Here is a 16,374-nt window from a genome sequence, read left to right on the forward strand (position 1 = left end):
TCACCATACTATGTCCCAGGCCTTAGACTTTTTTTTAAGCATCTGCTGAGGGACATCTGTGGCCTTCTTACTAAATTAATATTTAATATGATTGAAGTGATGGCACTTTCACTGTTTTCTTTTTTTTTTTTTTAGTTTTTTTTTTTTTTTTTTAAATGTTTTTGGTTTTAACTAAAACGGTTTTTTTTTTTGGTTTTTTTTAAACAAGGGAACATTTTGCTCAAATTTGCAGGTTTTTAAAATTGGCCGTTTTTTTATGACGAAAAAATAGCTTACATTTTTTTCATGGGGGTTTGATTGGCTCGAATTTCACTCAGAGTTGAAAATTTGAAGTCCAACTCGGACAGCGAATAAAATGTCAAATTCTCAAAGTAGTCGACTCCAATTCGAACGTCGCATCCGCAAAGTTCGGATCTCAAACCCACTAAAGTGGCCATCTCTAATAGGAGTGAAAAGCAAAGATATTAACATTAAACATGGAAGATGTAAAGATGAACACTGTTGTAGAGGCTTTGCTGTCATAGAACTGCAACATACTGCTAAGACAAAGCGTTATAATTGCTGCTCACTGGAAACCTTGCAGCTATCCAGTATAATTTAGTGTTCTTTATAAAGTAGGCATTTACGCTGATGTATATTCTTACTGATTCCCACTACACACCGCAGCATTATTATTATTAAACCTGCACAACGTGCTGTTATGACAGTCTTTTTTATTTATTTTTATTTTTACAGACACCACTGAGTGAAATCATGTGAGGGTCGTTAATTATGTTTGTCTGAACTGATTTTCTCTAGGTACGATGACTATGATTATGGGGAAGTTAATCAGTTACTTGAACGAAGCCTGAAGGTTTACATTAAAACAGTTACCTGCTACCCCGAGAGAGCTACCAAACGCATGTATGATGGTTACTGGCGTCAGTTCAAGCACTCGGAGAAGGTGCGTGTCTTAAAGCCACACAAGCTCCGTTGTCTGTTGCAATTTTAAAAATAATGCTTCCAATATTTTGTCTGTCTTTCTACTAGAAATAACCAGCCTGCCTGAGTTGTACGATGTACATTTTCGATCATTTTAGGTAAACCTTCTTTAGTGGCACCTAGTCAATTTTGATGGAACTAAACGCTTTCATGGAGACAAAAATGTAAAACGGAAATGACGTCACGCTCCTAACGGCCGCCGCTCTCCCCCACACGCCCGCTGTCGCATATCGCCGCTTCTAACGGCCGCCGCTCCCCCCACACGCCCGCTGACATATGCCGCGCATGCGCAGTAGTGGTGGCGCCACGCATGCGCAGAAGCAGCGCTCAGTTCTCCGGCGCGCATGCGCAGAGGCATCTGGAGCTCGGCAGTGCGTCACACATGGGCAGCAGAGGAGAAAAGGACACGGAGCGCAGACTACCCACCCACACCCCCTGTGTCAGATACACACAGTGTCACACACACTGTCACTCACAAACACACACACCCACACACGTTGCTGACAACACACAAAGAAGTTTCACTTACTATGCGCGTGCACAGCACACACAGCTTTTTTTTTTTCTCTCACCCCAGCCTGTGCCGTATGTGTTGTAACGCGGACCCAAGACGTATATGCACAAATGCAGGCTGAATATACACCCATGTAGCAGACATAAATACACTGGCTAGCAAGTTGTGTAAACCCAGTGCGCCCGCGGGAGAAGCAGCCAGTGTTTTTAATAAGAAGTGCGTGGAAAGAGTGCAAGGCCAAGTCTCCTAGTCCCCCGGCGGGAGCACACCAGCGGGGGCGATAACGCCGGCTACATCTGTAGTTGCATTGAAGGTCCCACAATATGATAGACTTGTATACAGTACAATCAAATCCCAGAGGCTTCTTATTTGAATCCATGCTGCTTTTAGCCGGACTTTCTAGTATGTAATGAACACTTCCTTACCGTATATGGCTAAAGTTCAGCTTACAGTATGAAACCCCCAAATGAGATTTGCTGTAGCACAGCACAGGCACACATTTTGATATGAAATTCCGTTAAAATATACATTTATAGAAATATATTTAATGAAAAGTGTAAAATGTACTTTTTTCCCCCCAGACATTTAAGGATTACTCCTGCAGAATACTGACTGCCATCTAATGCAGGGTTGCTCAACTCCAGTCCTCAAGTGCCCCACCCCCTCCCCCAACAGGTCATGTTTCAGGATATCCCTGCTTCAGCACAGATGGCTCAATCAGTCCCTGCTTCAGCACAGGAGGCTCAGTCTATGAGCCACCTGTGCTGAAGCTGGGATATCCTGAAAACCTGACTTGTTGGAGGGGGTGGGGTCTTGAGGACTTCAGTTTAGCACCCCAGATCTAATGCACTGACTATGTAGACTTAAGCAATGAAATTGCGAACTTGAACATATAGAAGCCAGCAGTCTGAATGACTGACTAAATGGGCCAATGTGCGTGCCCATAGCTACCCTGCTTCACTTCCTCACAGCCAGGCTCTGGCCCACAGGAGACCCAAGAAAATCCTTGGTGGTCCCTAGCAACACGCTGGCCCTCAACGTTCAGACTGACAGTGAGGCTCCCAGAATGACTGGGAGAGGCCCACGAGCTGCCTGAGTGAGGCTGCAGGGAGACTGATTGCTTTGTTGATCAGTTTATGTAGGTGTCGGTTTGCTCTGGATCTAGAAGTGTATGGATGTGTGCAAGAGTGAATACACGTCTGATCCAGTCTATTAATGATATAGTGCCAGCCTTAACTTAACCTTTTGTCAATGACATCTCTTTTGTGGGACCCTACAGTTGGTTTCCCATGTGGGACCCTTGTTATCACAGTCCAATATTGATATGTATTACTTACAGTAACGGGGCAATTGCATCCTCTAAGCCAGGATTGGCCAACTCCAGGCCACAAACAATTCAACAACTGAGCCACTGATTGAGCCAACTGGGCTGAAGCAGGGATAGCCTTAACATGACCTGTTAGTGGCCCTTGAGGACTGGAGTGTGTGACTCCTGCTCTATGCTTTAGGAATAATTCCTGATACAATTACTTTCCATGTTTATGTTCCACATTTACCAAGAGGTGGGTTATTTCCAAAGTCTCTGTGGCAAAAAAAAAAAACTAGCACTACATTTATTTAAAAATACATTTAAAAAAAACTAATGCAATGTTGTTATTTTTTATTTCATTATTGCAATGCTGTTTGTTTTTGTTTGTGTCCTTATCAGGCAGTTTTGCCTTGATTTTAAAAATATATCTTATACTATATTAGTGAAAGCACTGTATGTTTGCCTGCCTGCCTGCATGCATGCATGCCTGCCTGCCTGCCTGGATGTCCGGTGTCCCTAGGGGAAATCTCATTGGTCCCTTGGCCCGCCCCCGCACACCTCTCATTGGCCTGTGGCGGAGTGACGGGCCGAAGGACACACAGGGACACACACACACACAGGGACACACACACACACAGGGACACACACACACACACACACACACACGGGGGGGGCTCACAGTGTTAGCAGCACCCGCGCGCACCTCCTCCTCTCCCCGTGTCTCCCGCGCTTTCACACCGACCCCCCCCCCTCCCCCGGCGCCGCTACAGTCAGCGGGACACACACACACACTATTATTAGCCCTTCAGCGCCCCCCCCCCCCCAGTGTCAGCGGCCGTGCGAGACCCCCCCTCTATATCTCCCACCTCTCCCCCCCCACACATATACATGCCCCCCCCCTCCCCGGCGGGGGAACAGCCAGTGGCCAGGCAGGCTGCCTCGCGGCGCCGAGTGCCCAAGATGGTGGCGCCCGGGACACAGCGGCCTTCACCTCCCCTCCACCCCCCCTTCACCTCACCTCCACCCCCCCTCCCCTCCAGTGTCAGTGTCTCCCCGATACCCCCCCCCCCCCCCCCCCCCGGCGCCGCTAAAGTCAGCGGGGGAGCGAGCGAGCGCCCGGGACACAGCGGGAGAGCGGCCACAACAAGCTGCCTCCCGCCTCAGATCCACGTGGGACCTGCCGGACGGGTGAGTGAGCGGCCTTCACCTCCCCTCACCCACACCTCACCCACACCTCACCCCCCATCACCTCCCCTGTGCCTTAATATCAATGTAATGTTACATTTAGAAGATGGACGGGACCACTTCATCAGTGGTACCATCACCTACAGTACGGGTGCCCTACTTACTAGTGCCTAGTTTATAATAGTCTTTTGTTCTGTGTTCCAGGTCCATGTGAACCTGCTTTTGATGGAAGCCCGCATGCAAGCAGAGCTTCTCTACGCTCTCCGTGCTATAACTCGTCACTTGACCTGAAGTGTTGGTAGAAGATGGGGGTCACTGACCTACAAATCAACTTTCTTTTCAACTAGATAGCACCAGAAGCATTCTGTGACTTCGCATCAACCATATATGCATTTCTAGCGTCAAAGTTTGCCCATGTTTTGCGGCAGTAATGTGCAATGATATGCGTTTTATTTTCCATGATACTTAACATTACTAACGTTAGCAGAAGTAGTACTACTTTGATTTCGTTTTGTTGTTTTTTTTTAACTTGTGGTGGTAACTGCAGCACACTGCAGACTGCTTTTCTACCAAATATTGTTTTAGCCACAGGATCCCAAGGGGGTGTTATGAGTCTCTAAAACTCTCTCTTGAATTTTAGTAGCAAATCTGGTTTGGCTTATTAGTTAACTGTAGCACTTTGATTTTTATATAAGAAAAAGCAAAACAGGAAAATAAGCTGTACTGTCAAATTGATTACCTGCGCTCTTTAACCCATTCACTGCCAGCACATGGGTTTAAAAAAAAAAACATTTGTGCCATAAATGGAATTTCTATATATACATATTATTCGCTAGTAAACAGAAGCTGCTTTCTGCATCGATGGTCTTTCATGGGCTAGTTTTTGATGTACCAATTTACCATCACTGCCAAAAGGACTTCATTGAAAGCGAATGCATGTTGCGGCCTTTGGGGGGTGGTGGGGGGGGGAGGGAAACATTTTTAATGTGAAATATATCATTATCATAGCATATTCTGCATCATGCTACTGAAATGCAAAGCTCAGCAGTATTTTTTACTCTTTAAAACTGAAGAGGTTTCTAGAATGTTAATTTCAATACTGTATCTTTCTTTCTGAACTGCATATCTAAGTAGTACTACAAGATTTGTTCTTTACTGACAAAAAGTCATGTTCATGCAGCAGTGCCTCTAAGCAACCCTCATGACAAGGAATGGCTTTGTTTTGCATGTTTCCTATTGGGCCTAAATATAATCAGAGCCCAGGGTTCTCCCATTTGTCAAAACAGCCCCCCCCCCCCCTCTTTTACCACTGAATAAGTAATAAGGTTTCAAACAATGTTCAAAATATTGGAGAGTTTGTTTTATGGGGAGAGGGATTACATTGATTTATATTCCAACTGCAATGTTATAGTTGTATATTTCCACTCATTATTTCTGCGGGTTGAGTAGGCTGCACTGGTGCTTTTGAATCGTACATTTCCCTTGCCCCGCACAGCTTTTTGTCTTTCTCTAAGTAGCTATGTGCGGCCTTTAAACCTGCAGCTCCCCATGGGACAAAGGTGACGTTATGGCAGCAGCACTGTGATCAATGTTGGAAAATCACACACACATTTATAAGTATCTTTCAACCATTGTTGATTGTGTGGAAATGTTCCTTTGTGTTTCCAGTTACCGCGGGTACACTGAATGGCTGGGGTTGCTTTGCCATGCTGTCTGCTCCTCTAGTAATCGGTTAATCAGAAATATACAGGTTCCCAGTCTAGGGGAACATGATCACCAAATCTAGAAAGAGGGGCAGTAAAACGCATCCTAAATGTTTCACATTGCAAAGATAAACTTTCCCGACTGATTTTAAAGATGCTGATTTTGTTGAAAGAAAAAGGCTTCGATCATTTTTGAATCAAGGTCATTCGTTCACCTTGCTCCTCAATGGGACTGCAGCTTCCGCCCCTTCGGTCCTAGAGGGGCTGTAATGCATTTAGTTGCTAAAGTGTTACAGGCCTTTCCAGCACCGAACGTATTGACACTTTGTTGCCGGAGGGGGTTGCAGAGCATTGCCAAGTGATGTGTGGGCCCTCTCTCTGGCAGCATAAGGGTTAAAAAAAAACAAAAAAAAACACCTGGCCAAAAATATGTTTTGCACAGTTCTCCTTTGTAGCTTCCCCTTTCTCTTATGATACAAGAGCAAGGGAGTCTGTTGTAGTTGATCGATTTTTCTAGAAATGTTTACTCCAAATGATTTACCTTCATTCAGAAGTGTACTAATGAAAGCTCCATACTGTGATTGTGTGTGTGTGTGCATTGTTGTAAGTGAACAAAGGCAAAGTGCAATATTAACCTAAAGCAGCCACCTTTGCCCAGTCGCTCTTGTTCGATTTTTAATGCTGAAGTGTCCTTTTGTAACCTCTTCATTCATCTGGTAGGGGAGGGGTTAATGGCGAGAGTGTGTGTGTTTCCTGAAAAGAGAAATATTTCTTTATTGTAGGTTTATTTTTGTAATACGTTGGAACTGGGTTCTTAAAAACCGCAAAAGCCAAAGCAATAGGAAAGCTCGAAGAATTGCCAACTTTTATATCTAGATCATTAAGTATCCGGGTGTGCTTGTTTGAACTTGTAAACATAGGATAAAAGAGCATCACGCACATTGTTTCGTGTTATTCTTGAGTTGATTTAATGGACTGGCATATTTAATGGCATGTTATTTGTATCTCATGTCAAGCCACTATTAAGAGATTGCCGAAGGCTATTTTACAGTGGCTTGTATTTAACAAATGCACCAGCACTCATACAAAAAACAGCAGATGTATTTTTTTGCAAAGGAAAGAAACTAAAGCAAGCAAGGAATGTGTATGTACTGTACAGTACCAAGCAGGTTGTGTTACAGGTATATTGTGTCATTGATTAGCCAACCTCATACCATTTGAGTCAAATGGAAGTTTTCTTTTCAGCAATATTGGTTCAGATAATCATGTTCTAAATGACCCGCATTATGAACAGCTGATGATCTTAGAAAGTTTAAGCTGACGCTGGAGAGCGGATTACATGAATGGACACACAGAAAAAGAATAGCGTACATCATCCCATTGTTCCAGGAAATCCTCCCTTGACCACTGGTGATGCACGTCTGCTACGGCAAATGATGGGGGAAGTCATTATACAATTAATGCTGCTTAGAGCTGTGTTCCCTATTTATTTTGCTTCATTTAGACCTCCTTGAAGTTTCTCACTAGTCACATGTATGACAACAGCACATTTTAACACTCGGCATAAGGTCCCACATTACAAGATAACCTTATGAATCTGGTGAGATCTTCACAACCTTTTTATAATGCCTTCAGTCACAACGTGCTACAGCATAGCACAGCATTAATTGTCGTTATTACATTGTCCAAGCACAAATGACATTATAAATATACTAAGCCTTCTAAAAGAACAGACTCCTACAAGTTCTTAATCACACATTGCACAGAATGTGTTAACCCAGGGGTTTTCAACTCCAGTCCTCAAGCCCCCAACAAGTCAGGTTTTAAGGATATCCCTGCTTCAGCACAGGTAGCTCGGTCAAATGTGGCTGATTGAGGCACCTGTGCTGAAGAAGGGGTATCTAGAAAACCTAACCTGTTGGGAGGGGGAGAGTAAAAATCAACTTTTTTTTAATTTTAAAATCATTAGTGGTTGCACATGGTCGTTATGTTAATCTTGCTGTTCTTACAATTGGTGCATGTTTTCTTAGTATTTGTACGGTGTGCGTCATGTTAAAAAAACCGGGATGTTAGTTGCACACCAAAAAAAAAACATAAATTATGATACAGCGCGTCATGTTCATACATATGAACACATTAGGAATTGTTTGCAACTACTTGCATTTGTCTTTCACGGCAAGAAAAAGTAGGCAGACAATTGTGACACATTTCTGGTGCACAAATGTGGAGCATGCTTGCAAGATACTTTCATTACTCTGTGGGTTACATTTATGACAAAATTGCTTTTAGCTACACTTTTTTTTCTTTTCTTATACAAAGCCCCCTGTGTGTGTGCCTTCCTCTTGCCAAGGCCCAATAAAGTCACGTGTATGGCCTGGCATGCAAGGTGCAACAACAAACAGAGACATTTGAGTGGGACTTTTAGAAGATGAGTAGGAATTGTTCTTTTTATGATGGGTGAACAGACGGAGTAATGTAAAGGTGAATTCCCCTTTACATTACTCCATCTGTGTAATCTTTTCATTTAGGCTGATTTGTATTCAAATGTAAAAGCTCCGTTAGAGATGACCTATAGTGTGGTGTACAGTATGAACCTGTAAAACAACACTGCCCTGCAGCTCTCTGCTGCAAAAGGCCACTGCATTGTTGACAACTAGAGAACGTTTTTACTGTAACATGCCTGTTCATCATAGTTAGGATGACTTGGCGTCCTAATCACCGCTGTGGTTGCACCTATGTTGACATACAAGGCTACTTATTTGTTGCACCTTAGATTTTACAAACAGTGCTGAAAGACTAGATAGCAGCATGTCCATTTTTCCCCTATGGAAATCTGTTTGCCGTGTATTAGACTAGATACCACCTTAAAATGCAACACAAATCTTGTAACCATACAGTACATTAACTTGGTAAATATCTTGCTGACTTGAGTTATTTAAGGCTGCGGCCACGGTGAGGAGACGTCTGCCCAAGCAGGAGTGATTGGCTGTCCTGCTCGATGCGTGTTTAAGCGGGGGGGGGGGGGAGTTAAAGTGTGCCACATCCTCTGTCAAAGTGAATTTGTGGGGGGAAGTGGGGCTGTATGAAAGGAATGGGGACACCTTGGCATAATTGGAGGTTTATTCGGGTGACACGGTTGGTTTTCTAAGAGCCGCACCTTGGATCTCTCAAAAAATTCTAAATAATGCTGCGTGTTTTCAACGCTCCCCCGTCACCACTCTCACTGTCCCTTCTCATGAGCACCTGTTCAGAAAGAGGAGGTGGAAAGCGCCCCTGCAAGTAACTACGCAATGTTCCACTGAAGGGAATAAACGTTTTTGCCCATATAACCCTTCCTTAATGTCCCTTATCTCTGCCCCCTGTATTTATTCTGACTGCCCCCGTTTGGTCTGCTGTACTTTAACTCTTCCCTTGCCATGTGATCAGCCATCGCACCGGAAACACAAATTCTACTGTCTCCCCAAGCACCGTTCCGGTTCAAGCGCGTGTGCGCAACAGCACTTAGGACGCGTCCATCAGGAACAAGGTGTTTAAACACGCCGAGCACGCGCGTGTCTCTACACCGTGGCCTAAGGTGATACCACACATTACCTTTCTAACCTGAATATCATGAGAATGTGCCATGAAATATTCCTGTAATACAGTATTTATGGTGTATAATGAATAAAGAGCCAAACATTGTAGAAACGATGTGACATGTCATCGCTTATATAGATACTTATTTGAACAATCCTTTTCCTCCAGATATAGTTTAGACTATATTGCTAGTCCTAATTTAATTTTCCCTCAACATATAGGGACCGCCAACACATTTTAGGCAATTATTACGACGTATAGAAGAGAAAGGTAGAAATAGCAATTTCATCCATATAGTAATGGTTCTCAAAGTGATAAGCAGGCAAAGGTTAATTTAAAAAAAAACTACCGTATGGCAGAACCAAATCCCAATCACAAATGTGGTTCTTTTAACCAATTATGACGTGAATGACCATTGACGGTTATCACAGTTTTGGGGGGGGGGTTTTGAACACCGCTCCAACATTGGGGGTTATGCATCAGAATGGCTTGAACGCTGAGCATCGGTGTAAAAAATAATTCCGTCTTGTAACGTTTGTAAATGTCATATACTTGTCAAATACGTTGATGCGGTTTCCACCTCCCCAGACTTGGCAATCTTTACTGGCACACACAAAATTGAGAAAGTAATCGAGAGACAATGGAAATATTTGCAAAAATAAATACATTTAATCATGGGTGATAAGGATCTTAATTGCCCTATTACATGCTAACACGAGCACATTACTTTTCCCATACTGACAGTAGGAGATGGATCTGTATCTTAGACATTAACTCCAGATTAGTCACATTTAGATCTTGATGCATAGCCCCTAAAGCTGGAAGTAAAGGCATTAACCTTTCATTTTACACTTTGAAGGACTGTGTACTTTTCTTCCAACTTAAGACCCTATTTAGTTTCTTGTGATCTAGATCAGGGGTGCGCAACTCCAGTCCTCAAGACCCCTCCCCCCCCCAACCCCAGCATCAGTACAGGTGTTGCAGTTTTCGACAGCCACTGATTGAGTCACCTGTGCTGAAGCAATGATATCCTGAACACCTGACCTGTGGGGGGTTTTGGACTGGAGTTGAGCACCCCTGATCTAATCTATGCTTAAGAAAGCAACATATGACTATACCTCAAACTCTAATAATCAGGGCCACCAATGATTGGTACAGATCTCCCGGGCCTGCTCAAGGAAGGGGCCAAGCCATCCGTTTCCCTGAAATTTCAGGACTGGCTGAATCCCCCCTACTGAACTTGTCTAGGCCCTGTCCTCCAATCGAGCCTGCTCCCAGTTAAGTAGACACTTTTTTTTTTTTTTTAACTCTTCTGGTATGTTGGATATAGAAACCCCAGCAAGGTTGCAAACCACCTGACCTCAAGGTTTTAAAAGACCTTCATTACTCTGTAATTTGGTTGCCATGGACAATTGGGAATGCACGGAACAGGAGAAGCATAGCTTATAACTGTACATTTATTATATGCGTTAACATGCAAAAATATGTTCTAGATCCTTGCCAGAGTAATGAGTTGCCGGCCTCTCATGCACTGGAAGGGTCCATAACAGAAATTGATACACAGACTGAAGTTTGGATTAAAAAGACATTTGTTGCACCATTAATTTTGGTGCACAGTATCCTTATGAATGTATTACAGATTTCCAACAACTAGATTGTATTTTTATTTTGTGAGTGAGATATATGGTATGCTGTGAAACATCATTTGCTTATAGCTTTATAGTAATTAAACAGTATTAGCAACAACAAAAAAAAGTAATACAATTCTCTTTGGTACTGCTTTCTCAGATATAAGCTTTAATGCACATTGTCAATCTTATGCTTTGTAATATATGTATATAGTTGTCTTCTCTTTTTCTCACGATGCACGTAACTAGGGTAATGTGAGCACACGTTATATTGATAAGCTAGAGACTAGTTTCATTCACTACAGCTCAACCCCGTTATAACGCGATCCGCTTATAACTCATTGTGATTCTTTGGACCCCAAGCACAGAGTTATAAGAGGGTTGAGCTGTAGATGGTGAGAATACATTTTCAGCAGGAGAATCCAATTGCGACTTAAGTTTTATATACTTGCAGTGGCCCGAATCTCAGCTGCCTTTGTTTTACCTGTACATACACATTAGGCCCCTGTTCTAGAGAGCACCGATCCGGTGGGATCGCAATGTGGCTTTCCATGTAATGTCACCAGATCGGCACCCTCACTTTTTTTAGAAGAAGGGCGTAGTCACTTCACAGCAGCCGTGCCTTCTACTCGGCTACTTTAAATACGTTGCCGCAAATGTAATTCTGCCTCCAGGTGTCTTGATTGTGGCTCTGACACCAACAAGGGCTTAAGAATAAATGGTCTACATCATGGGTGCTCAACTCCAATCCTCAAGACCCGCTCAACAGGTCAGGTGTTCAGGATATCCCTGCTTCAGCACAGGTTGCTCAGTCAGTCACTGATCTGTTGAGGGGGTCTTGAGGATTGGAGTTGTGCACTCTTGGTCTACATTATAGAGTCTATGTAGAGAGCTAATGACTGTTCTTGTACTAACTAATGTGCTTAGAAGATTGCATATACAGTACAGGCATACCCCGCTTTAAGTACACTCACTTTAAGTACACTCGCGAGTAAGTACATATCGCCCAATAGGTAAACGGCAGCTCACGCATGCGCCTGTCAGCACGTCCTGAACAGCAATACTAGCTCACTACCTGTACCGAAGCTGTGCGCAAGCGGGGAGACTATAGAGCCTGTTTAAAATGCGTTATTTACATCAGTTATGCCTGTATATGACGATTGCAGCACAGTACATGCATCGATAAGTGGGAAAAGGTAGTGCTTCACTTTAAGTACATTTTCGCTTTACATACATGCTCCGGTCCCATTGCGTATGTTAATGCGGGGTATGCCTGTAATGCACTTTCCCCTTTGACTTGACACACGTTGATTCAATGGAGCAACTTTGAAGTATCGCTTCATAGATTTCCCACCAAAGGGCATTGGCAGGTACAATAGCAGCCACTAAATCTGTATACTGCTCCCTAAAAGTGCGTCTGGAGTGGGCTGAGAATTTGATACACATCAAATGGGAATAAATGATGCGCGCTGAAACAACTATACATATATTCCTGGGTGCGCACGCCTGGTAACGCCTATAACCATTCCCTCAAACATAGCCAATGCACACTCTGCAAAGGAGGTGAACATGACCATAAAACTTTTAAGCGTAAAAGACACATGTTTAAAATGCCTTTCTATTGTGTCCGTTTTACTCCACAAATGTCCTCTGTGTCCCTTTATACATATCCCCCTGTCAATTGGCCTTGCAGTTGCTGCACCTCCGTAGCCTGACCATAAGTGGGATGCTCTCGGAAAGCCTTCTATTGGTAAAAGGCTGCAACTTGCAACCTCTGTTTCTTTCATTCTATTTGTCTATGAAATATAGCAAATACAATGACTTGGGGCGATGCTACTTAACTGGAGCAGATGAGTAGGTGGCAGGGCTGCTTTAAAACAACATTTACATGTCATATTAAAACTGGTCAAAAATAAGCTTTTGTTATTTTGCCTTTGTGTAAGAATTGTAGTTACTAGAGTAGGATTGTTGGTGCCTTTTTTTCCTGGAGATCTGCAATGAGTAGATTTTAATACAAATGCCTTACTTTTGGTTCATCATATTTCAGTGCCAAGGGGCGTACATTTATAGCGAACCCCCTACATGAGCTTAGTAATGAAACGCCTATGCACAGGCTTGCCAGCTGCTAGGACTTGTACATGATGCGTAGGACGTAGTCGGTGAATCTCATCTCCTCCTTTATGATTGGAAACAGGCCAACATACTTGTGACAACAGGTGTGCATGCAGTTTTCACACAGGATTCATGCAGTTAGTTGATGAATTGTTCTTGGCTCTTTTTCCTTTTATACTCCCATGTAAAAAAAAATAATTTAAAAAAAAAAATCGTAATTTTCTGCTGAATAATTACTGCAGTGTTTTTGTTTTGTTTTTCCCCATCTTCTAACCTGAGATTTCAAAAGGGTGCTGAGTTGAGTTGTTCTTGTAAAAGGCATATTGTATGTTGAAGCTTTAGCTACTTCAACTGTGGAATAATTGATAGGATTACACTAGTTATGCTGGGTTTGCAGTTTTCTTTTATTAAAGCAAAAAAAAATGTGATGACTTATTCATTAACTTTTTTCCTATGTACTAATTAAGCCATTCAGAGCAAGAAAGGACAGCCGTGCATTGCTAGCCCCCTGAGCACCGAAGGGGCTACATGTTTTTAGTGCCAATTGCAAATCAGCATCAAACAGATTTCAGTAATGTTGAGTGAGAGCTCAGAGAAGTTGCAGTGTAAGCGACAGATGCCTGTGTGTGTGTGTGTGTGTGTGTAATAACATGCTAACAGCAATTCACATATCTTCACTTTATAGAAGGTTTTGAAGACTATTTATACTGTAGGTACGGATCTGTGGGGTTTGTTTGTAAAGCTGTATTACATTTATACTTGCTGAAATTTCTTTGGTGGTTACTAGTAGATTTTTTTTTGGTTCAATAAAATGAATGAAAACCCCGATCTGAATTGTCGTTTGTCTTTATTTCTTTTTTTAAGATCTGTGTTCTCCAAAGTTGAAATCATGGAGGGTCTGAAGGTATTGGCTGGGCCCAACTCCCAGCGCTGGCCGGTGGGGCCCAACGCAGCTGCAGGCCCGGGACACTTGTCCCTGCTACCCCCCTCACCCCACCCCCCCACTTCAAGGCACTAAGATACCAAACAATTATGCATTCCGACAGACCTTACCGGGACAATAGAATAAGGGACAATTCTGTATATATGGGACATCGTGGAACCCTACACAAGGGCCCCAGGGCTCTTGTGATGTTCCCTGGACATTGTTAGGGCAAGCTGTTGGTTAAAGTCACATTGCCAGGTGGGAACAAGGTTAAACCTGGATTGCCTGAAAAAGTTGCATCAGATGTATTACACCTGCTGTACGCCATGCCTTTCCCACAGTTACATTTTAGACTGCATAGCTAATCATTGACAGGCTATGTGACATTAATAGTGTGGCTGATAGACCTATTGATCCAAGTTATGATCAATGCCTCAGATTTATATAAATGCATATTGAACACAGGAGTGCTCAACGCCAGTCCCCCAACAGTTAAGGTTTTAAGGATATCCTAGCACAGGTGGCTCAGTGGCTTAGTCTTCGATTTCGATCTAACACATCAGGTATTGCTAGCTTATTCCTCACGTTTAATGGGATATTTTCGGCCCAGAATGTGTTTTTTTGGGAGCGGTTAAACCAAGTATTCACATCATATTTCACATTTAGGTGTGGAATTAACGAGTTTGTGCCAGTATTTAAATTACCAAGATTTTTAAAAAAAAATGTAACTTTGTTTAAGAATAAAATGTGTACCTCCAAAAGCTTTTGATTTGGAGAAAAGGGTAATTTCATACGCTTTCCTTTTTCCATCATGTAACACAACTATTTTAATTATGTATCTTCGTGATGAATTAAGTCAAAGTTTTCCATGTAACAAACACACACCTAAACTTGTTGAAAAGAAAAAGTTTAATAAACAAAAAAAAAATTTTTTTTAATGCTTTACAGAAATGAAGGGATTAAGATTTTATGTGGCAAACATGATCCATAACTCTCCACTTAATTTCTCATGTCATGACTCGGTCATAAAAAGGGCAAGGATTATTATTAAAAGCCAAGCAGTTGAAGGGATCCAGGATTTGATTCTGTAAGCAGGAGAACACAAAGTACAGTATATTTACGTCCTGCATGATATTGCTTTTTAATGGTAAAAAATATTTTTTAATTAAATTGATAAAGGGGATGGAAAATCTGAGAAAAAGGAGGCACTCAATACAGTTAAATGTGTTTTTATGAGAAAAGAGGTGATAAGAGGGGATATGAAAACTATACACATATTTGGAATCAATACATGGAGCTTTAACGAACTATTCATCCCAAGGGCAATAAAAACGACAAAGGGTCATCATTCAAGGTTGGAGGAATCTCATTATTTGGAGTCAGGAAGGAATATACGTTTCCCCTTATGAGACATCATTTGATAATGTTTCACTGGGGCTATTCTTTGCCTTCCTCAGGATCCTGTAAATACAAAAATAGGATAAGTGCATGGTCGTCCGCAGAAATTTTTTCAGGGGGGGGGGCATAATTTATAATCGCAGCGCAATGGCGGTCCCGGCTGCGGCACAGATTGGCCCCGACTTGGGAGTGAGACGGCTTTCATTGGTAGGTAGTGTTACCAATGAGAGCCGCATCACTCCCGAGTGCTACCAATGACAGTGCGCTGCGCTTCCTCCTGCGTAGCAGCATAGGCTAGCCTACCACTAGCTGCCTGCCGCGGCGCCAGGGGCACCCACCCACCTCCGTCCCGGTCCACCCAGAATCTGTTTTTGGCATTTATGGCGCCGTAAACGTACTGTACGGCGCCATAAATGCCAAAAACAGCCCAGGACTGCAAATGATCCAGGCAGAGCCGCCAACAGAAATCATGGGGCCCAGGACAAATGAAAGGAGCAGGCCCCCCCCGAACCCATAGCGCACCTACCACGAAAAAATATCTTTTAGAGCGCAACTTTTATGTAACTGTTTTCTTATTGTAATACAGAATAAAACATTACAATGCAACCTGTTTATTTTTATATTTTCAACAAAAGACGTGTCTGCCTGCCTGAGTGGGTGAATGACAGTAGAATGACAGTGGGTGAGTGGGTGGGTGGGTGAATGACGGTTGAATGAAAGTGGGTGGGTGGGATAATGACGGTAGGTGGGTGGATGAATGATGGTGGGTGGGTGAATGACAGTCAGTGAGTGGGTGGATGGTGAATGACAGTGGGTGGGTGGGTGAATGTTGAATGTGGGCGAATGATGGTGGGTGGGTGAATGACGGTGGGAGAGAGTGACTGGGTGACAGTGACTGGGTGGGTGGGAGACAGTAACTGGGTGGGTGGGAGACAGTTACTGGGTGGGTGGGAGACAGTGACTGAGTGACAGTGGTTGACGTTGACAGTGGGTAATGGTAACAGTGACAGTGGGTGACGGTGACAGTGGGTGATGGAGACAGT

General features: G+C 43.1%; 1 protein-coding gene across 4 annotated transcripts in view; it reads left to right on the forward strand.

Annotated features, from left to right (window-relative positions):
- SESN3 (sestrin 3) overlaps positions 1 to 13,836 on the forward strand; it is a 98,874-nt gene extending 85,038 nt beyond the window's left edge. For all 4 annotated transcript variants that reach the window (XM_075592472.1, XM_075592474.1, XM_075592473.1 and 1 more), the window contains exons 9-10: positions 799 to 943; positions 4,194 to 13,836. In XM_075592472.1, the coding sequence (XP_075448587.1) occupies positions 799 to 943; positions 4,194 to 4,280 (232 nt within the window). In that variant the 3' untranslated portion in view covers positions 4,281 to 13,836. The remainder of the gene's footprint in view (positions 1 to 798; positions 944 to 4,193) is intronic.
- Positions 13,837 to 16,374: the final 2,538 nt, after the last annotated feature.

This window comes from Ascaphus truei, chromosome 3 (assembly GCF_040206685.1).
Source record: "Ascaphus truei isolate aAscTru1 chromosome 3, aAscTru1.hap1, whole genome shotgun sequence".
Taxonomy (NCBI): Eukaryota; Metazoa; Chordata; class Amphibia; order Anura; family Ascaphidae; genus Ascaphus; species Ascaphus truei.